The 25,027-nt window shown below is 40.4% G+C and overlaps 1 protein-coding gene across 1 annotated transcript in view; it reads left to right on the top strand.

Annotated features, from left to right (window-relative positions):
• The first annotated feature begins 2,219 nt into the window (after positions 1 to 2,219).
• The window catches only part of LOC124593712, a 163,640-nt gene continuing 140,832 nt past the window's right edge, over positions 2,220 to 25,027 (top strand). The window contains exon 1 of the mRNA XM_047132020.1: positions 2,220 to 2,392. Coding sequence (XP_046987976.1) covers positions 2,364 to 2,392 — 29 coding nt within the window. The 5' untranslated portion in view covers positions 2,220 to 2,363. The remainder of the gene's footprint in view (positions 2,393 to 25,027) is intronic.

Below are 25,027 nucleotides of genomic sequence, written 5' to 3'. Positions count from 1 at the left end.
TTGTTTATTTTTTAGGGATTGTGAAAATCAGATGGCTTCAGTTTTTGATGAACATTCTCACAAGAAAAACTGTGGTGAATTATATGTGAACTTGTTGATGGCTGTCCCAAGTTTTCCTCCTGGATGTTGTGAAGAAACTAAGCTGCTGTTAATCAAGTTATTTGTTAAAGTGAGACTCGTTTACAGGCTGAAATATTGGAATCAAGACGTAGTTTCTAACAACAAGAAAGCAAATAAGAAACTGAAGAAGTTGGCTCATTTGGGCTGCTGATTTCTTTGGTATGTATTTCGTTCACTTCTGTTGTTAGTCACTTAATTTCCCTTGCTTCTTTCGTGTGATGACATTATTTTGTCAGCACCTTCTTCACTGACAGATTGTTTGAAAATTATACAAATATTTGGTTTTTTGTGAAATGTAGTGTAATCAGCTCATTATAGTGTTTTCAGCATATTCTTCCCACTATTTGGCAGTTGCTTGTCCCACTTAGAATAATAAAAAGATGAAGGTCGTACTTGTGGCAACAGGCGAAAATGACAAACAAACGCAGTAGGCCTACAGAACGATAAACGAGCTGTCGATCGTTTTTGCAAGTAGAGGTACATGTCTGTGCTTCTGACATGTGAATCTGTGTGTTTATATTCTTTTGATATGAACGTGGTAAGCTGCAATTCTGTCCAATGTCACAAGTGTTTCTTCACGAATGTGTTGTAGCTTGCCACTCTATTCATGATTTTTGTCCGTGCTGGCGCTTATTTTAGAATCATTTTTAGAAACATATATGCCTTCTGATACCACACAAACCCTTGGAGGCAAGAAAATAACTCAAATAATGCGGAAATTACGTAGGAAATGGATGTAAACAAACATTATGCTTACGACGCGACTGACGTTCACCTTACCTACCGCTTGGAGCGCTAGTGTCGCTCCATCTGTCAAACGGCAACAACTTTTACAGCAGTGAGTGTCGCGACTGTTATATTAGACTGTGCTCAAACGTAATGAGGTATCTCGAACAGCGTGGATTCCGAAAACATCGATCATGCGAAACCCAAATCCCACTTTTCTCACTTGACGTATTGAAAGCTTTGGATCAAGGCAGTCAGATAGGCGAAGCATTTTTGATTTCCTAAAAGTGTATGACACCCATGCTTATTGTTAAAATACGACCATGTGGGGTATGAAGCGAAATTTTTGACTGGTTTCAGGATTGTTTGGCAGGGAGGACGCAGCATGTTTATCTCGGATGGACAGTCATCATGAGATGCAGAAGTAACTTCGGTTGTGGGCCAGGGAAGTATATTGGGACCTATACGGGCAATATTAATAGTAATCTCAGACTTTTTGCGGATGGTACAGTTGTCTGTGACGAAGTACTGCCTGAAAGAAGCTGCATAAATATTTGGTGAGATCTTAAGATTTCGAAATGGTCGTTTGTAAACTTGCTTAAAATGTTCGCTAATGTAAAATTGTACACTTCACAAAACGAAAAGACGTAGATTCTTTGACTGCAATGTCAGTAAGTCATAGCTGGGATCGCGAACTCATACAAGTACCTGGATGTAACACTTTGTACAGATACGAAATGGAATGATCACGTAGGATCAGTCCTGGGTAAAACATGTTCAGCTGCAGACCCCTGGTAGAATACTGGTGAAATGCAGCCAGTCTACAAAGGAGATTGCTTACAAACCACTCATGCGGCCCATTTTAGGCTATTGCTCAAGTGTGTAGGACCCATACTCTCTGCTACGCACTTCACTGTGGATCGCAGAGTACGTATGGTGTAGATGCGGACTACATACATCTCCGAAGGCAACGAATTTTTCCTTGGAACTGCTTTCAGCCATCCACAGTACTTGTCAGTATGTTTTGGGAACAGAAACGCCGTGATGAAGGTTTTATGACCGCTGGAACGATAACGGGTTGAACATTGGGAAACAAAACACCTGTCTTCCATTTGAAAAACATCACGCAGTTAATAGTATTACACGATTCCTGTATATAACACACTCCTCTTTACTAACCTGTTACATTTTACTGGTACAGTTTGCTAGAACTGCATCAGTTTACTAACCCGTCTTCTCACACTGTGTTCTCGTTATTAAAGAATGTATATTAGGTAATGAGCACATTGGCACAATCGATGGTGGAACATGTGTTCAATAAAACGTAGATATCGATGTGTGGACATTTGTGTCAAAGATGTTAAGTAAATCGATACAGTTGCAATTAGAAAGTAGATGTACCAGCACTGTCAACAAAATTATGTTGTGTATTTGTGTGAATTATGTTGTGTGTGTTTAGTGTTTTGCCGTGTGGTAACAACCTGTAAGAGCAGAAATTAGGAGGAGACGCCTCCGTGATGTCGCTTGGATGTAACAAGATTCTCTCGTGAGTATATTTGTTGTCATATTGAACACTTGTTTTTGAAGATTGTATAAAGAGAAGCCGAGAGTCTTCAAAACATCTCTGCGACACAAGACTAGTGTTAGCGAGAAATTGCGTCACTAACATTTGATCAGCTTCCTTTGTTGGAAGGTTTCTAGCATGAATAATTTAATGTGAGAATATTACTGTCCTTTAATTAAGTACCTTAGAAGACAACAGATGTCAGATACTTGTCCGGGTATTATTGGTCTCGCCATATTGCATAGAAGAAAGTTACTAAACAAGATATGAAAATGCCTAAGAGACTGCCGTCGTCCTAGAGAAACCGTGTCGAAACTTTAAAGCACTGTCCGTGATTTCCTTGATTGTCGGGAAGGCCACATTTCTCGTTTTTTTCTCGTCATTGCGCGTCTCAGCTAATGAACCATTTGTGATTACCTTACTATTTGCGAATGTATTCTACAAAAAAACAAATTGATTCTAACCTTTTGCGAAAATGCTATGTTGGTTACTGAAAACATCAGGCTTTTCATTATTTTATACGCTAATAACTATTTTTACCGTAGGATAGTCGTGTCATACAGCGAAGTAAAAACTATATAATTTGAAGTTCAACTAAGGTGAAGTAAGATTGTAGGAATAGTAGTGCTTTTGTGCTTAGGGCAGTATTTATTTATATGAACTAAAGACCATGTGAACTATATGAAGGCTTCTGTTTGTAATGGTCATTTTGCATACGTTTCCTGTTCTCCATAGATAAAAAAATTATTATTCCAAATGAACTTTCTTAGTGAAATGACTGTCATTATCAAAATGACTTCTGAAATTCTTTATTATCTGTTGACCAATATGTGCGTAACGTATAAGTTGTAGACGAGTTTTGCTGTATGGATGGAAAAATAACTGACACTTGTTAAAGTAGAGATTATGTGAAATGCATACTGGCAGTAGCCAGAAAACCATTTCTGAAGAAAAAAAAAAAAAATGTTAATATCTTAATAAATTGACGTGTAACAAGGAAGCCTATTTTGAAAGAATTTTATGGAGTATAGCTTATATTACATTAGTTGCATTCCATGGAGAGAGTTTTTTGGTATGTGGAAAGGTGTCACAGATGTACATTTAATTTGAGTACAAAACAGTGACATTACAAGTTCTAACGTCTCAGTCCACAGAGCTTCATATCCAACAGAAACCACACACCCTCACACTTTTACCTTCTGCCTAAGATCCACAAACCCAGTCACCTTGGCTGTCCCATAGTTTCTGGCTTCGAAATACCCATCAAGCCTATCTCTGCCTTACTTGATCAACACCTGCAACCTATAATCCAAAGACTTCCTTCTATATTAAAGACATCAACCATTTCCTAGAGTCTGAAATCTTTGACCATCCCAGCCCCATCGCACAGCTTTCTTGTCACCATTGATGTCATCTCCTCCTATAGCATCATCTCCAATGTACATGGTCTATCTGCTGCTGAACATTACCTCGACCTATGATGTCCTTCCTGCTTACCTTAATCAGCTCTATACTTACCAACATCTACCGGTACTTTACCTCTGAGAGGCAGACATACAAATAGATTAGGGGCATGGCTATGAAAATTAAGATGACTCTTTCCTGTATCAACCTTTTCATGGTTCACTTGGAAGAGGTTTTCCTGGGCTCCATAATCTCTTGGTCTGTGGTTTTGTTTAGTTACATTCCTGACTTCTTTGTCGTGTAGTCTCATGGCTGACCTGTTAAAATTTTTAGAATATCTAAATACATTCTTCCAATTAAATGTCACATGATTCTATTTGAAATCCCATGCCACTTTTGTCTGATGTTAACCTCATCCTCACTGAGAGTCAGCTGAAAACTTCTGTTCACATTGAAACTGCTAACAAACAACAGTACTTAAATTCTGACAGTTGTCATTCTTTCCATGTCAAATATTCCCTTCCATACAGTCCTGGCATTTGAGGCAAACATATATGTTCAGCTGCAGACCCTTTACAGCAACACACACCATTCTCACCTCGGCCTTCACTGGGTGTAATTAGGCGCATCCTATCAGCCTAGTTCAGAAGCAGAATTCCTGGCTATCACATCCGATCCTAGTACTGCTGATGCCTCCAAAGAAACATCTTAGGAGTACCCTCTTATCAGTCAATATTATCTTAGTCTTGAATGTATTAAACAGTACTTCAACAAGACCATTCCTTCTTAAAATCGTGCCCAGAAATGTGGCCCATTCCATCTGACATTTAGCCCACCACCGCACTTGGAACAGCTTTTCAGTGTTGCCCTACCCCATCTACCTCCACAAATTCTTCAACTAAGGTGAAGTAAGATTGTAGGAATAGTAGTGCTTTTGTGCTTAGGGCAGTATTTATTTATATGAACTAAAGACCATGTGAACTATGTGAAGGCTTCTGTTGGTAATGGTCATTTTGCATACGTTTCCTGTTCTCCATAGATAAAAAAAATTATTATTGCAAAGGAACTTTCTTAGTGAAATGACTGTCATTATCAAAATGACTTCTGAAATTCTTTATTATCTGTTGACCAATATGTGCGTAACGTATAAGTTGTAGATGAGTTTTGCTGTATGGATGGAAAAATAACTGACACTTGCTAAAGTAGAGATTATGTAAAATGCAGACTGGCACTTATATATATACCACCTCCTGAGTAGATTTTTTTTATCTATCCCGTTATATTTAGGAATAAACAAGATGACCCACTAAGAGGCAGAACCGCTGTATTGTTGGTTGGTACACAAGCGAAAGGTACAGAGCGTGCTTTTCCTACAAGCTTCAAGAAGGAAGTGCATTCTGAAAGCAAGCTAGCCTCTGTACCTTTTGTTTGTTTACCGATAGAAGATGTAGCACTTATACCTTTTGGTGAGTTGTCTCCTTCATTCCTAAATAATTCATAATTATCAACCTGTACTTTCCATGCAACTGTATTGTTGTTGTTGTGGTCTTCAGTCCTGAGACTGGTTTGATGCAGCTCTCCATGCTACTCTATCCTGTGCAAGTTTCTTCATCTCCCAGTACCTACTGCAAACTACTTCCTTCTGAATCTGTTTAGTGTATTTATCTCTTGATCTCCCTGTACGATTTTTACCCTCCATGCTGCCCTCCAGTACTAAATTGGTGATCCCTTGATGCCTTAGAACATGTCCTACCAACTGATCCCTTCTTCTAGTCAGCATCACCTGACTTAATTCGACTACATTCCATTATCCTCATTGGGCTTTTGTTGATGTTCATCTTATATCCTCCTTTCAAGACACTGTCTATTCCATTCGACTGCTCTTCCAAGCCCTTTGCTGTCTCTGACAGAATTACAATGTCATCGGCGGACCTCAAAGTTTTTATTTCTTCTCCATGGATTTTAATTCCTACTCCGAATTTTTCTTTCATTTCCTTTACTGCTTGCTCAATATACAGATTGAATAACATTGAGGATAGGCTACAACCCTGTCTCACTCCCTTTCCAACCACTGTTTCCCTTCCATGTCCCTTGACTCTTATAACTGCCATCTGGTTCCTGTACAAATTGTAAATAGCCTTTCACTCCCTGTATCTTATCCCTGCCACCTTCAGAATTTGAAAGAGAGTATTCCAGTCAACATTGTCAAAAGCTTTCTCTAAGTCTACAGATGCTAGAAACATATTTTTGCCTTTCCTTAATCTGTCTTCTAAGATAAGTCGTAGGGTCAGTATTACCTCACGTGTTCCAATATTTCTACGGAATCCAAACTTATCTTCGCTGAGGTCAGCTTCTACCAATTTTTTTCATTCGTCTGTAAAGAATTCGCATTAGTATTTTGAAGCCTTGACTTATTAAACTGATAGTTCGTTGATTTTCACATCTGTCAATACCTACTTTATTTGGGATTGGAATTATTATTATTATTATATTCTTCTTGAAGTCTGAGGGCATTTCGTCTGTCTCATACATCTTGCTCACCAGATGGTAGAGTTTTGTCAGGACTGACTCTCCCAAGACTGTCAGTAGTTCTAATGGAATGTTATCTACTACCGGGGCCTTGTTTCGACTCAGGTCTTCCAGTGCTCTGTCAACTATATTATTTAATCAAAATATAATTATTTTCATTGAAATATCCCCTTAACTTGAATTTTCCCAAAAAAGGATTACACAACTCATCTGCGAATGGAAATATGCAGAATAAAAAAGCTCTTATTGTAGTAATAATGAATTCTGCACAGATAGCCAAGCCAAAGTGCTTCGTTAATTCTACTCAGTGAGTTTTCCAATTGAGATTGTGATCTGCCTATAACCTGACAAACTCAACACATTCTACTTCTTGTATTTCTTTGTCTGAGAAATTTGTTTTGACAGCTTCTGGAGTCCCATGAAAAATACTGAACTGCATGTACTGAATCTTGTCAAAATTTAATGATAATCCAATTGTCTTGTACCTTTTAAGAATTTTGTTTGCCATTTCATCTGTTTCTGTATGTATGCTTGGTCTGATGTCAATACCAGTGTCATCTGCAAAAGGAACGAATTCTGCTTATTGTATACTTGACAGAAGATTGTTTATGTGTATTAGGAACAATAGAGGATCTGAGATTAAGCCTTGGGGAACCCTATACGTGATCTCTCCCCATTCGAATTATGTCCTTGAACTAGGCCTATGTTGGTTGAATTATTAGATACAAATTTCTGCATTCTTTTGGTTAGATATGACTTTATCTACTGGTTGTCTATATCAACAATCCCATAAAACTTCAATTTTTCTAGGAGATTACTATGATTCACAAAGTCAAATTCCTTAGATAGGTGATAGAAAGTACCAACTGACACAGTTTTATTATTTGATGCGTGTAAAATCTAGTGAGTGAACATGTAAAAAACCAGATTTGTTGTTTGTTGAAGATAATGTTTTTCGTAGGGTAAGATACTATTCTAGAATACACCACCTTCTCAAAAATTTTGGAAATTTGTATGAGCACTAAAACAGGTTGGAAGTTATTGACATCTCTCTTATCGCCTTCCTGAAAGAGGAGTTTAATAACAGCATATTTCTGTCTCTCTGGAGAAATGCCTTGAGTTAGTAATGCATTACGTATTTTGGATAAGACTGGGTGTATTATATGGGAACAAATCTTTGGTATTTTATTGAAAACTCCATCAAAACCAGCTGAGGTTGTATTTTTGAGAGAATGTATATTTTTTTTTTAATTTCAGAAAGAGAAGTTGGTGATACTGTGATTTACACAGTTAAGATAGATGACAGAAAGTACAAACTGACTCTGTTTTATTATTTGATGCTTGTCAAATCCAGTGAGTGACCTTATAAATGCATGACACATTCGTATGATTGAATTTAATGAGAATCACGTTTTCAACATACTGTTGTGATTTTTCTCTAATTTGCTACCTGTGACTCATCATTTGTAGCTCTTCCATTCAGTTCAGTAGTGATGTTATGTTGTTCTGTGGCTGATTTTCCTGTTGGTCATTTCATTACATTCCATATAGCTTGAAGTCTGTTGTCAAAACTACTGATTTCCAACATTATGTGCGTTTTCCTTAAATTTTTGATAACCTTTCATAGTAATTTTGAGTAGATTTTGTAGTGTGCAACTACTGCAGGATCTCTACTTGTTCTTGCCAAAAGATACATTTCCCATTTCCTTTCACTAGATACTTTAATCGCTCTGGTTATCCATAGTTTTTTATATGGGTGTTTAGTGTCCTTTGTGATTAGCTTATTGAGAAAGCTATTTTCAAATAATGGTATGAATTTATCATGGAATGGATTACGTTAGTGTTTGGTTCATTATAAATTTCATCCCAGGTCATCTACTGTAAACCGTTCTTAAAGACATTTGTCTTGCAGTGATTAATTTCTCTTACTGATTTCCACTGAGGAATATCCACACTTTTCTTAACTAATTGTGCATCATGATCAGAGAGAGCATTTGTTACTGGGTAAACCGTTATTTCCTTGACAAGTTTGTTTGCATGGCCATCCTCTGCAGCAAGTGCAGGAATATTTGTTTTGTAAATAAAAACTGCCTTTTCTTGCTGCACCATATTTTATTTCTCCCAGATGTGTTTCGCATTTTTTTTACTTTAAGGTGTCTTCAATGGGATGTGGAATAATGCAGTTTCATTTTGATATGTGTTATTTGTAGATTATGAAACAGTTCACATCCTGTTTTTTTTATGTAAATGAGTGATTACTTACAGTTCTTTGCGGTTTTGGTTGGCATAAGTGTTTCCTCTCATCTGGTCACATGTTGGAGGTTGCATACAAGTTTATTTATGAAACATGAGCATATTTTTCTGTTTCAAACTTTTTTCTCCACAGTTTTAATATTGTTTGCCCTTGTTGTAGTGGCACACTATTACTCTACTTTCTTGCTTTGATTTTAGCTGAAGAAAACATTATCAGTTAGAATTCTGCAGCCTTTATCTACCCATATTGGAAAGTTAATTACTGAAATCAAACTGTAGGATCCAAATCAGATCATTTTTCCTATCAGAAACACGTAGGAAATCTACAGCTGAGGTCACCACAGACTATTAACTGTTTGCTGCTGTCTGACAGATAGCACAATAAGGAATCCATATTCCTCATAAACAGTTCACCATTTGATAATTCAATTGGGAGCACACCACGGAACTACTGGAGTCCCGAAAGTAATCTCTATTTGCAGTATGAATGTTGTCAGACATAGAGGATATAAAAATAAAGAAAATTGGTGTACTATGCTTACTTTCATTCTGTAATGTCATATGGGGTTACTTTTGGGGTAATTCATCAAGCCAAGCAGAAATTTTTCAGGTGCAAAAATGTGCAATAATAATTATCTGTGGTGTGAACACTAGAACATCATGCAGAGGCCTGTGTAGGGAATTAGGGAAATTATGAAATTTGTTATTAACAACCAAACCCAATTCAAAAGTAATAGCAGTGTGCATAACTACAATACTAGGAGAAAGGACGATCTTCACTATTCAAGATTAAATCTAACTTTGGCACAGAAAGGGGTGAATTATACTGGCACTAAAGTCTTTGGTCACTTACCAAATAGTATCAAAAGTCTGACAGATAACCAACAAGTATTTAAGAAGAAATTAAAAGAATTTCTGAATGACAACTCCTTCTACTCCATAGAGGAATTTTTAGATATAAATTAAGAAAAAAAAATAATTAAAAAATAAAAAAAAATAATAATAAAAATAAAAATAAAAAAACAAAAAAAAATAAAGTTGTTATATTAACTTAAGTATGTTGTTAAATTAACCTAATTATGTCATGTATTGGAAAATTCGACTCGTTCCACATCATTACGAAATATCGTATTCATGATCCATGGAACTATTATTAATCTAATCTAATCTAACTAATGCATCCCAGTATATTTAATCCTTAATTAAATTTATCAAATGTTCAAATGTGTGGGAATTCCTAAGGAACCAAACTGCTGAGGTCATTGGTCCATAGAGTTACACACTACTTAAACTAGCTTAGTCTAACTTATGCTAAAAACAACACACACACCCATGCCCGAGGGAGGACTCGAACCTCTGGTGGGAGGGGCCACACAATTAGTGACATGGTGCCTCTAACTGCGTGGTCACTCCGCACAGCTTAAATTTATCATTAAGATATATATCGCTTTTTCAAACCAGTACTCAGTTTGTGAAATCAATAGGCCCTATTGGAAATAGTCCAAAAAGATGCCCATTTTTCAGGAACACACATTTTCAGTAACTTGCTAGGAGCTGTAAAATGTTTGTTGATGTTGTGGTCTTCAGTCCAGAGACTGGTTTGATGCAGCTCTACATGCTACTCTATCCTGCACAAGCCCCTTCATCTCCGAGTAACTGCTGCAACCAACATCCTTCTGAATCTGCTTAATGTATTCATCTCTTAATCTCCCTCTATGATTTTTACCCCCCCACACTTCCCTCCAGCACTAAACTGGTGATCCCTTGAGGTCTCAGGAGATGTCCTAACAACCAATCCCTTCTTCTAGTCAGGTTGTGCACACAAATTCCTCTTCTCTCCAATTCTGTTCAGTACCTCCTCATAAGTTACGTGATCTACCCATCTAATCTTCACCACTCTTCTGTAGCATCACATTTCAAAAGCTTTTATTCTCTTCTTGTCTAAATTGTTTATCGTCCATGTTTTTCTTCCATACATGGTTACACTTCATACACTTTCATAAAAGACTTCCTGACACTTAAATCTATATTTGATGTTAACAAATTTCTCTTCTTCAGAAATGCTTTTGTTGCCATTGCCAGTCTACATTTTGTATCCTCTCTACTTCGACCATCGTCAGTTATTTTGCTGCCCAAATAGCATAACTTGTCTACTACTTTAAGTGTCTCATTTGTTAATCTGATTCCCTCAGCAATTTGGATTAATTTGACTACATCCCATTATCCTCATTTTGCTTTTGTTGCTGTACACATATATTCTTTTTTCAAGACACTGTCTATTCCATTCAATGTGTCAATGGAAGCGTCCGATTCCACCCGTCTGCTTTGACCCACGACGTAAGTGTGTTGTGTGTGATGTCATTATGGCACGGAGTTTATAAGTTGCTTGTGTTTGTAGATGTTGTCTTGTTGTGTTTGTTGGTGGTGAGTAATTGTTTTATTGGGTCTATTTTTCTCGAGTTGTAATGTTCTGTGTATTTATTGTGTATTGAATGTGTTTTAATTTACATAGGGATGTTTGGCTTATGAGTTTTTGAGGTGTTGTGGTTTTGTTTTTCGTAGTTGTAAGTGTTGTTTTATTTCGTAGCAATAGTTGTGGTTGACCTATAAAAGTCAAGGGAATTGACCAATTCCAATTTTTGTAGTTTTATATGTAGATATTGGTGATTTGGTATCGTCAGATGTGAAATGTCTGATTCCAAATTCCGTAGTTTTTGCTGTAGCGTTGGTGTTTTGGTATTGTTAGCTGTGGTTGACCTATATAGGTCAAGGGAAGTGTCCGATTCCTATAGATTTTGCAATAATTTTTTTGTTCACCATTTTATGTGTTTTGGGATCATGGTGTGTTTTTTAATTGTTATATTTGGCTTGTCCCCTCCCATAAACCCCCTATTTCACGTGGTCGTACCATTAGTTTGATTGTATTTTAGGAGGAACGTGTTATTGTCTTATTTATACGTATTTTCATGTTTGTTGCTGTGTGTATGTAGTGACATCATAGGCGCCATATTGGAGACACTTAGAATAGCCATTTCTGCCATATTGATGACATCATGGGTCAAAGCAGATGGGTGGAATTGGACACTTCTGTGATCCCCGTTCAACTGTTCTTCCAAGTCCTTTACTGTCTCTGACAGAATTACAAAGTCGTTGGCAAATCTCAAAGTCTTTTATTTTTTCTCCCTGGACTTTAATTCCTAATCCAAATTTTTCATTTGCTTCCTTCACTGCTTGCTCAATATACAGATTGAATAACATTGGAGATAGGCTACAAATCTGTCTCACTCCCTTCACAACCACTGCTTCCCTTTCGTACCCCTTTACTCTTATAACTACCATCTGGTTTCTGTTCAGATAGTATTTTACCTCTGCCACCTTCAGAATTTGAAAGAGATTATTCCAGTCAACATTGTCACAAGCTTTCTCTAAGTGTACAAATGGTATAAATGAAGGTGTGCCTTTCCTTAACCTAACTTCTATCAGAAGTTATAAAGGCAGTATTGCCTCATGTGTTCCTACATATCTCCAGAATCCAAACTGATCTTCCCCATGGTTGGCTTCTTCCAGTTTTTCCATTTTTCTGCAAAGAATTCGCTTTAGCATTTTGCAACTGTGACTTATTAAAGTGATGGTTTGGCAATAGTCACACCTGGCGTCACCTGCTTTCTTTGGGATTGGAATTATTATATTCTTCTTGAGGGTATTTAGCCTGTCTCATACATCTTGCTGACCAGGTGGAAGAGTTTTGCCATGGCTGGTTCTCCCCAAGGCTGTCAGTAGTTCTCACAGACTGTTGTCTATTCTTGGGGCCTTGTTTAGACTTAGGTCTTTCAGTCCTGTATCAAATTCTTCATGCAGTACCATATCTCCCATCTCATCTTCGTCTATGTCTTCTTCCATTTCCACAGTATTGCCCTCAAGTACATCTCCCTTCATAGACCCTCTATATACTCCCTCCACGTTTCTGCTTTCCCTTCTTCGCTTAGGATTGGCTCTCCATCTGAGCTCTTGATATTCAGACAGGTGGTTATCTTTTCTCCAAACGTCTCTTTAATTTTCCTGTGAGCGGAACCTATCTTACCCCTAGTGTTGTATGCTTCTACATCCTTATGTTTGTCCTCTAGCTTCTCCGGCTTAGCCATTTTGTACTTCCTATTGATCTCATTTTTTAGATGTTTGTATTCCCTTTCACCTGCATCATTTACTGCTTTTTTGTGTTTTCATCTTTCATCAATTAAATTCAGTATCTCTTGTGTTACCCAAGGATTTCTGCTACCCTTCATCTTTTTACCTACTAGATCTTTTGCTGCCTGCACTGTTTCATCTCTCAAAGCTACCCATTCTTCTTCTACTGTATTCATTTCCTCTGTTCTTGTCAATCATTCCCTAATGCTCCCTGTGAAACTCTCGACGACTTCTGGTTCTTTCAGTTTATCTAGGTCCCATCTCCGTAAATTCTTGCCTTTTTGCATTTCTTCACTTTTAATCTACAATTCATAACCAAGAAATTGTGGCCAGAGTCCACATCTGCCCCTGGAAATGTCTTACAGTTTAAAAACTGATTCTGAAATCTCTGTCTTACCATGATAAAATCAGTGTGAAACGTTTCAGTATCTCCAAGCCCCTTTCACGTATACAGCCTTTGCTCATGATACTTGAACTAAGTGGTAGCTATATTTAAATTATGCACCTATGTGCAGAATTCTACCAGGTGGCATCCTTTTTCATTCCTTTCCACCAGTCCATATTCACCCACTACTTTTCCTTCTCTTCCTCTTCCTAGTATTAGTTTCCAGTCCCCCATCACTATATAAAATTTTCATCTCCTTTAACTATCTGAATAATTTCTTGTATCTCATCATATATTTCTTCAGTCTCTTCATCATCTGCAGAGCTAGTTGGCATATAAACTTACTACTATGGTGGGCGTGGGTTTCGTGACTATCTTGGCTGCGATAATGCATTCACTATGCTGTTCATAATAGCGTATCCACATTCCTATTTTTTTAATTCATTATAAAAACCTTCTCCTGCATTACACAGTCTATTTGATTTTGTTTTTATACACCTGTATTCACCTGACCAGAAGTTCTGGTCCCCCTGCGACTGTACTTCACTAATTCCCACAGTATATAACTTTAATCCATCCAATCCCCGTTTTAAATTTTCTAACCTTCCTGCCCAATTAGAGGATCTGACATTCCATGCTCCAATCTGTAGAATGCGTTTTGCTTCACCTGATAACGATGTCCTCCTAATTAGTCCCCACCCAGAGATCCGAATGGGGGGACTACTTTACCTCTGGAATATTTTACTAAAGAGGATGCCCTCCTCATTTAACCATACGGTGGGCATGCCCTCAGGAAAAATTACAACTATGGTTTCCCCTTGCTTTCAGCTGTTCGCAATACCAGCACGGCTGGACCATTTTGGTTGGTGTTACAAGGCCATTTCAGCCAAACATCCAGACTGTTGCCCCTGCAACTACTGAAATGCCTGCTGCCCCTTTTTGGGAGTCACATGTTTGTGTGGCCTCTCAACAGATACCTCTCTGTTGAGGCTGCAACTACGATACGGCTACCTGTATCGCTGGGACACGCAAGCCTCTTCATCAATGGCAAGGTCATGGTTCATGGGGTGGAATAAAAAGTTTAACCAATAAGCTCCATTTAAGAGGAGCATAAAGGATTTATTAGTGGCGACTCTTCCATTGATGAATTTCTTAGTAGAGCCAAGTGAATTTGTGTGCGTGTGTGTTTTTTACTAATAATATCAAATGATACTATTGTTACTACAATCTGACTTCTGTACAAATTCAGTCCAAACTAACTTATGGTTGTCAGCTTTATGGCTCCGCGCCATCTACTACTCTGAAACTACTTTACCTTATTCATCATTATTGGACATGTCTGGCTATCGATGCATTTCGCACTAGTCCTGTCGACAGTCTCCTTGCAGAAGCAGGGATTCGCTCCCCTACAAATACAGTGAAACCATCTCCTGGCTTCTTACACGATTTCCATGCGCACCTCCATGACCATCCTGTTTACCCCATCCTCTTTGCAAATGAGGGACGTCTCCCTCCTGATACCCGACCTTGTGTGGGATTTCTGTTTGGAATGCTTCTCACTTCCCTCTGTTGGGATCTCCATCTCCACTAATTGGAATGTGCATCGTATATATCCCCCCCCCCCCCCCCCCCTTTCCAACCCCCTTGGATGGTGCCTCGGCTATGGATTAAGACTGACCTATTCCAGGGTCGTATGGTCTCTGTCACTCCTATGATATTCTGGTATCTTGTACCTTCTTTCCTTGAAGAGTTTCCAGGTGCTGTGATCTTCTGCACCATGGTTCTAAAAGAATAGATAAGGCAGGATACATTTTAACCCCTCCTACTGGCATGGAACACCATTTACTGCCAGGATCATGTAGTGTGTTCACAGCAGAGGTGCTAGCCGTTAACAGGGTCCTCCATTTTGTTTTTCAGGACTCCCTCCACAGTGTTTTAATATTAACTGACTCAATGAGTAGCTTAGAGGCCATAGAACAATGCTATTCTCATCATCCTTTGATCTCTGCTATCGATGACCTTCTCTCTGTCCTTCACTGTGCCGCCTGCCCTATTGTCTTCCTCTGGGTCCCACATCATGTGGGCATCCCAGGGAATGAACTGGCAGACCGTTTGGCTAGAGAGGCATATACTTATCCCCCAGATGCGGATACACATCAAATCTCCCTTTGCCCAAAATTGGGATGACATCTGGCGCAGCACTGCTGTCAGTAATAAACTTGGCACAATCAAGGAGGCTACTGCAGTGTGGCTCTCTTCTGTCCATTCTTCTTGGAAGGAGTCCACTGTCTTATGCCATCTATGTATTGGTCATACTAGGCGCACCCATTGTTTTCTCTTGTGTAATGAGCCCCCCCCCCCCACAACGTTGTGGAGCCAGAATAATGGTATCCAATGTATTGGTGAAATGTCCCCTTCTTTTGGCCCTTCGTACTAAGTATGGCCTTCCAAATTCCTTATCTTCAATATTAATGGATGATTTATGGATGGCTTAACTGGTCTTCAGTTTCCTTTTTGAAAGTAGTTTTTATTTTCAGTTATAAGGTTTTGCTTTCCTCCTGGAGCAGGAGCAGGGTGTTTGTGGTTGGGGCCTCTCTTCCATGTTTTCTGGGTTCAGGGCCCATGACCACACCCCTGTGCCAAAGACCTCTCTCTTATCCTTGTGTTCCTCCAGTTTTTAGATTTGACCTACCCTTTTATGCCTTCTACTGTGTATGTTTTTAGCTTCCTCACTTTATAATTTGATCCCTCTGACTGGGTCCGCCCTCTTTTCGTGGATGTGTCTATCTTCCGCACATAATTGTTGAATTGCGGGACTGATGACCTCTCTGTTTAGTTCCATACACCCCCCCCCCCCCCCCCCCCCTAAATCAATCAGTTGATGCAAAATGAGTCACTTGACTATATATGAAGCTGAAAACATGTTTAAAATTAATGTTAGAGTTAGCTGAAATGTACATCTCTGTGTCCAAATGTTATGATAAATTTTTGAGAGGCTAGTAATATTTGTGAATATCTTGGGATTTGCAGTTTCCTGCGCAATGTCTACTGACACTATAGGCTTCTGACCCCATATAGTGATACATAGTCTATATGGAGTTTATTTTGACTTCATTGTGAACAGTCTTGCATCTGAACTGAATACTCCTACAGGCTTGTGAACAGTTGCGTCACCAGTGCCACAGATCCATAAATATTCACATGTTCAATCATGAATATCAGCTAATGTCGCATTTCATGCACGCATAAAAAAAGCAGGTACACTGCTTGAATCACTTATGGGGGACTGTTGATATTTATAAACATGCGCCAAAACATGCTCACAACTAAAAACGACATGCAAGTGATGTACAGCTTATTTCATGTTTGCAACCTGTGGAGCAAAAGTTGTGTGCATGTGTAAAAAATAGCAGGCACACCACATTGTTGTCAGGATTCCTTAAGAAGAAAAGGAGAAGAATAATGCAAATACTGAGCTAACATTATTAATTCATCATTATTCACATTTTAATTTTTTGTCTTCTTTCTCATTCATCTTACATATTTTTATAGTTCTGTATATAGTGTATGATTTGCATTGATGAATTGTTCCACTGTGGCATTCCTTAGTACCAATTCCGTGCTGCCACATGAAATTTTCATTAGCTCATTGATACTTTATTCGTGGTATTCATAAAACTGTGCACTCATTTTGTTCTTAAATTTAGTCATGGTTAGATAACATAGCACACCTTTTGGTTTGTCGTGTTCAGCTCTTTGTTGCTTTCATAAAAACATTATTGTAATTTCAGTTCTAAACTGGGCTATCTTTGTATGAAAACCTTGTGATATTCTCAATAATCCAGCCAGTTTCTCTGTTACTACTGACAGAGTTTTGTTCTACATTTATCCTCAGAAAGCGTTCCAGAATCTTGGCGCTTTCATAATACTGTCCCAACTATTTGGTCTGGAATTGCATTGCTTTATGAACTTTATGAATTGCTAACTTTATGAACTCTTTGCATTTTTGAAGTGTTATTTCCTTCTGCAACAATTCTTGTTGAGGGTCCGGTAATTCGATATACAAAATCGTGATCATTTACAGTCCAGACTCACAATGTTGTTTGTTGGTACAGCTTATGGAATAACCTGTGTGTTGTCATTTCTTAGTGTTTCTTGGTATAGTTAATTAATCATGCTTTTTTTATGATTTTCGTTATTCAGTTTTGCACACAATATTGTGTTGACTGGGGTATCATTTCTTTTTTGTATTCTGACCCATTGTCTTTTGTGTTCCCAGATCCCAGTAACTGATATGTCCACAGTTATGCTCCCCCCCCCCCCCCCCCCTTTCTCCCGGAAACTTGGAATCTACATACAAGGTGCGACAATAATGAGACCAATGTGAAAAAAATTGTTGCTTACTGTTTTAGTCAAGTTTAGTGTTGTCTCCTTCAAAGTAGTTCCCTTCTGATTGTACACACGTTTTCCAGTGTTTCTGCCATTGATGGTAACATGTCTGGAACTCATCTTCTGTAATATCCTCCAAGATCCTTGTCAAAGCTTTTTGGACATCTTGTGTTGTTTGAAAATGGTGTCCCTTGACCGCCATTTTGACTCTTGGAAATAGAAAAAAGACGCACGGAGCGATATCTGGTAAATAAGATGGTCGTGGTAGTACTGAAATTTGTTTTGAGGTTAAAAATTACTGTACTGACAGGGCAGTATGGGATGGTGCATTATCGTGATGCAGAATCCAATTATCAGGAATGTTGGCACGAACACAAAGAACTCTTTTACGAAGTCTTTATAAAATTTATTTGTAGTAATATTGGTTAACTGTTTGTCCAGGAGGCATCCACTCTTTATGAATAATTTCCTTCGAATCAAAGAGGTTAAAAATTACTGTACTGACAGAGCAGTATGGGATGGTGCATTATCGTGATGCAGAATCCAATTATCAGGAATGTTGGCATGGACAGAAAGAACTCTTTTACGAAGTCTTTCTAAAATTTATTTGTAGTAATATTGGTTAACTGTTTGTCCAGGAGGTACCCACTCTTTATGAACAATTCCCTTGGAATCAAAGAAGCACACAAGCATGCATGGTCGTCCACTGCGGTCTTAATTTTCAACATTTATTCTGCCCTCACTAAACATTTTATGCCAACGAAAAACTTGAGCTCTTTACATAACCTCCTCTCCAAAAGCCTTCTGAAGCTTACTGTAAGTTGATGTTGCATTTCCGCCCAATTTAACGCAAAAAGAAATGGCACACCATTGCGCAATATTATGCGGTTCCATTTCCAGGACGAGAGACACAAACACATGTTAACTTATTACAGCACAACTCACGACTGAGCAGTTGCGTCAATGTGCCACTTGGACTAGAAGCAGCTTATAGACCAAGGTCGAAGATATTGTGCCTACGCAAGCCTGCAGGGTTGCCACATCTTGCAAAGAAAATCAGTATCATTACTTTATTGTCGCACCTCGTATCATGACAATGGTCTTGCCATTTCTCATTTCACGATTATTTATAGGCACTGTTCAACAACAGGTGATTAACTGATTTGCATTACTTTCATTTGTGTGTGTGTGTGTGTGTGTTGTTGATGTTGCTTGTCCTTGGCTGTTCCAGTAATCTATCCTATGTAAATAAGTACTCTGCAACCCACTTTACAATATGTGAAAGAGAATACTTTGTAATCCACTGTAACTTCCTGCCTTTCTTGTTCCAGTTGCAAATTGTATGCTTGAAGAATAATTATTGATAAGCTGCCATATCAGTTTGAATCTTTCATGGATCTTTTCATGAGATATAGCTGGAGGAGAGAGTAGTATGTTACTTGACTCCTTCAGGAATGTGCATACTTTAGTGTCTGCCACAGGAATTGGATGGGCATCTACATAACACTTTCCCATTTACCAAACAAGATTGTGATGAAGTGCTCTGCTCTTCATTGTATCTTCTCCATTTCCACATCAGTTGTACCTATTAACGGTCGCAGGCTGAGCAGCAATACTCAGGTATCAGTTGAAGTAGGACTTTGTAGCTATCTCCTTTGTGGGTGAACTGGTATCTGTTGTTCCTATGATTATACTTCAAATAAAATAACTTAATGATTGGCATGTTGCAGAGGCAGAGGAAAGTGTTGCCAGTGTGCAGCCAGTCACACTTGACAAGGCTCTGCCATTGCCTACAAAACAGCCAGTATGGTGAATGTGTGGTGTCAGAGGAAGAATTGCGATTGGCTGGCGGCTGGCAGCTGGCACTTACCACTCGATGCACTCAGACATCAATCACAAATTTATTTTAATCAAAGTATAGGGTTATGTGGTCATCCTACTTGTGAAATGCCACATCAGAATAGCACTCAGTTTTTTAGAAACCTAGGGCCTAGATTATTACATCTTTGTTGGAAAGGACTTGACTGCCTTGATTTTAGGGGAATCTACTGTTTTTATTTATTTATTTATTTCCCTGTCAAGAGATTGTTTGTCCTTCCCTAGTTATCACTGATTTTTGACCTCAACAGGCGCATGATTTCTTACTCTACATACCCATTCCTTTAGGACAGCATTTCTGTTAACACTGTGAACACACATCCATCCATTCAACCATTCTCCTTTGAATTAATACAGAGGGGGAAATATAGCTTTTCTGTGCCCGTCATGAACTTTATAACAAACTGAATAGAGTTAAGTAGTCGTAAAGGTATTAGGAATATTTTTTTAAAAATTCCATCTGGCCATATAAGAGTACTACGTATTCACAAAAACACATTAGCTCTAACCTAGTATTTATTGGGTGTTGTGAATCTTCTTTTGTATTGTATATAAAATCAAAGATGAGGTGACTTACCGAACGAAAGCGCTGGCAGGTCGATAGACACACAAACAAACACAAACATACACACAAAATTCAAGCTTTCGCAACAAACTGTTGCCTCATCAGGAAAGAGAGAAGGAGAGGGAAAGACGAAAGGATGTGGGTTTTAATGGAGAGGGTAAGGAGTCATTCCAATCCCGGGAGCGGAAAGACTTACCTTAGGGGGAAAAAAGGACGGGTATACACTCGCACACACACACATATCCAACCACACATATACAGACACAAGCAGACATATTTAAAGACAAAGAGTTTGGGCAGAGATGTCAGTCGAGGCAGAAGTGTAGAGGCAAAGAAGTTGTTGAAAGACAGGTGAGGTATGAGTGGCGGCAACTTGAAATTAGCGGAGATTGAGGCCTGGCGGATGACGAGAAGAGAGGATATACTGAAGGGCAAGTTCCCATCTCCGGAGTTCGGATAGGTTGGTGTTGGTGGGAAGTATCCAGATAACCCGGACGGTGTAACACTGTGCCAAGATGTGCTGGCTGTGCACCAAGGCATGTTTAGCCACAGGGTGATCCTCATTACCAACAAACACTGTCTGCCTGTGTCCATTCATGCGAATGGACAGTTTGTTGCTGGTCATTCCCACATAGAATGCATCACAGTGTAGGCAGGTCAGTTGGTAAATCACGTGGGTGCTTTCACACGTGGCTCTGCCTTTGATCGTGTACACCTTCCGGGTTACAGGACTGGAGTAGGTGGTGGTGGGAGGGTGCATGGGACAGGTTTTGCATCGGGGGCGGTTACAAGGATAGGAGCCAGAGGGTAGGGAAGGTGGTTTGGGGATTTCATAGGGATGAACTAACAGGTTACGAAGGTTAGGTGGACGGCGGAAAGACACTCTTGGCGGAGTGGGGAGGATTTCATGAAGGATGGATCTCATTTCAGGGCAGGATTTGAGGAAGTCATACCCCTGCTGGAGAGCCACATTCAGAGTCTGGTCCAGTCCCGGAAAGTATCCTGTCACAAGTGGGGCACTTTTGTGGTTCTTCTGTGGGGGATTCTGGGTTTGAGGGGACGAGGAAGTGGCTCTGGTTATTTGCTTCTGTACCAGGTCGGGAGGGTAGTTGCGGGATGCGAAAGCTGTTTTCAGGTTGTTGGTGTACTGATTCAGGGATTCCGGACTGGAGCAGATTCGTTTGCCACGAAGACCTAGGCTGTAGGGAAGGGACCGTTTGATGTGGAATGGGTGGCAGCTGTCATAATGGAGGTACTGTTGCTTGTTGGTGGGTTTGATGTGGACGGACGTGTGAAGTTGGCCATTGGACAGGTGGAGGTCAACGTCAAGGAAAGTGGCATGGGATTTGGAATAGGACCAGGTGAATCTGATGGAACCAAAGGAGTTGAGGTTGGAGAGGAAATTCTGGAGTTCTTCTTCACTGTGAGTCCAGATCATAAAGATGTCATCAATAAATCTGTACCAAACTTTGGGTTGGCAGACTTGGGTAACCAAGAAGGCTTCCTCTTTTGTATTGTGTTATTCCCTCAAAGACAGTGATAGAAGCAGCAGGTGATAAAATAATTTGGACTCCCGAAAGCATCTAACAAGGACACGGCAGAGGGTTAATGCTGAGAATTGGAAAATGGACTGAATAGTGATATAATCCTTTATTCAGCAGATGTTGTCTTCAGAAAGTACATGAGATGAATTTGCTGTAATTAAAATGGTATTTGTTTTCATAGTAGTGACATAACTGAGCAGATACATTGTTAGACTGGCACACTTGTTGTCTTGGATTAAAAAAAAAAATTCCTCCTTCCCCCCCCCCCCCCCCCCCCTTCCCTTCCCTTCCTCTCTGTCAGTCCAAACACATAGATACGAGAAGGATATAGAACAGTTTGTAGGGGAACAGATTCTCTGTAGGCTTTACACGTGTTCACTTGATCAATGTTTGTGCTCTGTTTGCCAAAGGCAGCAAGGGCTGTTATCACTGCCTTGTGTCCACACAGTTCTGGCATTCGGAGTAAGTGCCCACAGTGGGGATAAGTAATAATGATATAGCACTGCTAGTGGATAAGTTGATTACTGTTATTTGCTAAACGAATGTAGGCTAATAAATTATTGTAATTTTTAGCAAATGAGCAAAATATTTCTTTTTTGTGCAAACATGTTACTGTTTGTCTGCATCAAAACGTGTCTGACCAAGCTCATCTATCTACCAGAGAAGATAACAATGAAGAAGAGGTGGCATTTGATGATCCATTCAGGAGCATCTTCATGCTTTCTTTACATTATGCATTATCAGCGTATATCAGGAGTGAACTTGCTTGTAAACTTCCTTATAACAATCCCCAGAGATTATTTAACTTTGATGTTGCTGTGACAGTTAAACAAATAGCCAAGGAATGATCCAACTCGTGGCTATGACCACCTCTTATGCCACGGCTACGAGAACAGTTGTCGCCTCATCAGTTCCTTGCATTCCTGTCGCCTCTCAGAACCAGAACACTACACCTGTGCCCTTGATGGTGGGGGCACTTCCCTCCCTGTTGCTCCTGCACCACCTTCTTCAGGAGAACATCCACCTCCACCCCCCCCCCCCCCCCCCCAACTATTAGGGATATCAGTCCCCACTTCTGAGCTGGAGAAGTGTAAGTCTTCTTCAGCTCCTCTCACTAGGAAGGGGTCCCTTGGGTCACTTCCTTCCCAGGTTTCTGCTACTGGGAAAGATGACACTCGCCAGTGGCTGAAGAGCCCAAAAGCAGCTGGTCATAGGGCTTCACGCTCATCCTCAGTCCTGGAGACTGAATCAGTGAAGATCTCCCAGCCAGGGAAACCCAAGGAGCAGTGAGAGAAATCTAAAACAGAAGACCCTCAAGACCAAGGGAATTGTGCTGGCACCTACACCACCACTACCTACAAGCTCTGCGTCTGCGGAGGTGGTCGAGATTCTGGCGGCCGCTGAGGACCTAGATCTCACCAGACCCTCAGACACAATGGATGTGGACTACTCAGGCAAAAAGTCGGTGGCAGCAGGTGACCCTGAGGCGTAAACTGCCTCACTGAATGTTGCATGCCTTCCCAGTCTCATGATGATGACGTCCTCCAGTGGAATTGGGGCGGTTTTTTCCACCGCCTGGTTGAGCTATGACAACTGTTAAGCTTTACACCTGCTTTCTTCAGTGCCCTCCAGGAAACTTGGTTCCCGGCAATGCAGACCCCTCCCCTCCGTGGCTATAAGGGATACTACAGGAATCGTAGCGACTATAATCGAGTGTCTGGTGGGGTTTGTGTTTATGTCCTAAACTCAGTCTGTAGTGAAACTGTGCCCCTTCAAACCCCTCTTGAAGCAGTGGCTGGCAGAATAAGGACGACGCAGGAAATAACTGTCTGCAAAGTATATCTTCCTGCAGATGGTGCAGTATCCCTGAATGTATTAACTGCTCTGATTGATCAACTCCCTAAACCTTCCCACTTTTGGGAGATTTTAACAGCCATAACCCCTTGTGGGGTGGCACTGTGCTTACTGGCCGAGGCAGAGATGTTGAAACTTTACTGTCCCAGTTCAACCTCTGCCTCTTAAATACCGGGGCCGCGACACATTTCAGTGTGGCTCATAGTAGTTACTCGGCCATTGATTTATCAATTTGCAGCTCAGGACTTCTCTCATCTAAACACTGGAGAGCACATGACGACCTGTGTGGTAGTGACCGCTTCCCCATCTTCCTGTCACTGCCCGTGTGTCAGGCACATGGACACCTACCCAGATGGGCTTTAAACAAGGCAGACTGGGAAACTTTCGCATCTGCTGTCACCGTTGAATCTCCCCCACACGGTAACATCGATGTGATGATTGAGCAGGTGACTAAAACAATTGTTTCTATGGCAGAAAACACTATCCCTCACTCTTCAGGGTGCCCTCAGCGAAAGGCAGTCCCTTGGTGGTTGCCGGAAGTCGTTGAAGCAATTAAGGAGTCTCAGCGAGCTCTACAGCGGCATAAGTAGCACCCTTCCCTGGAGCACCTCATAGCCTTTAAACAGCTCTGTGCCCGTGTTCACCAGCTTGTCAAATGGCAGAAGCAGGAGTGTTGGGAGAGATACGTCTCGACCATTGGGTGTTATATGTCACTTGCCCAAGTTTGGGCAAAGATCAAATGTGTTTTTGGGTACCAGACCCCCAACAGGTGTTCCCGGTGTTAACATAAATGGCGTGTTATCTACCGGCGTAAACGCGATTGCCGAACACTTTGCTGAGCACTGTGCTCAAGCCTCTGCATCAGAGAATTACCCCCCACCCTTTCGCACTCTCAGACAGTGGCTGGAAGGGAAAGTCCTCTCGTTCACTACACGCCACAGTGAATCCTATAATGTCCCATTTACAGAGTGGGAGCTCCTCATTGCCCTTGCACATTGTCCCAACGCAGCTCCTGGGCCAGATCGGATCCACAGTCAGATGATTAAGCATCTCTCATCTGACTACAAGTTACATCTCCTCCTCATCTTCAACCGGATCTGGTGCAATGGCGTCTTTCTATTGCAATGGTGGGAGGGCACCATCATTCCGGTGCTCAAACCCGGTAAAAACCCACTTGATGTGGATAGCTATTGGCCCATCAGCCTCACCAACGTTCTTTGTAAGCTGCTGGAACGTGTGGCGTGTCGGTGATTGGGTTGGGTTGGGTCCTGGTGTCACGTGGCCTACTGGCTCAATGTCATGGTGGTGGCTTCCGCCAGGGTTGCTCTACCACTGATAATCTCATGTCCATAGAGTCTGCCATCCGAACAGCCTTTTCCAGACAGAAACACCTGGTTGCCCTCTTTTTTTGGTTTATGAAAAGCGTATGACACTACCTGGTGTCATCATATCCTCGCTACGTTATACGAGTGGGGTCTCTGAGGCCCGCACCCAATTTTTATTCAAAATTTCCTGTCGCTTCATGCCTTCCGTGTCCAAGTTGGCGCCTCCCATAGTTCCCCCCATATCCATGAGAATGGGTTCCCGCAAGGCTCTGTATTGAGTGCCTCTCTATTTTTAGTAGCCATTAA

The sequence above is a fragment of the Schistocerca americana genome, chromosome 2 (assembly GCF_021461395.2).
Source record: "Schistocerca americana isolate TAMUIC-IGC-003095 chromosome 2, iqSchAmer2.1, whole genome shotgun sequence".
NCBI lineage: Eukaryota > Metazoa > Arthropoda > Insecta > Orthoptera > Acrididae > Schistocerca > Schistocerca americana.
This window is presented reverse-complemented; position numbering and strand designations above follow the sequence as displayed.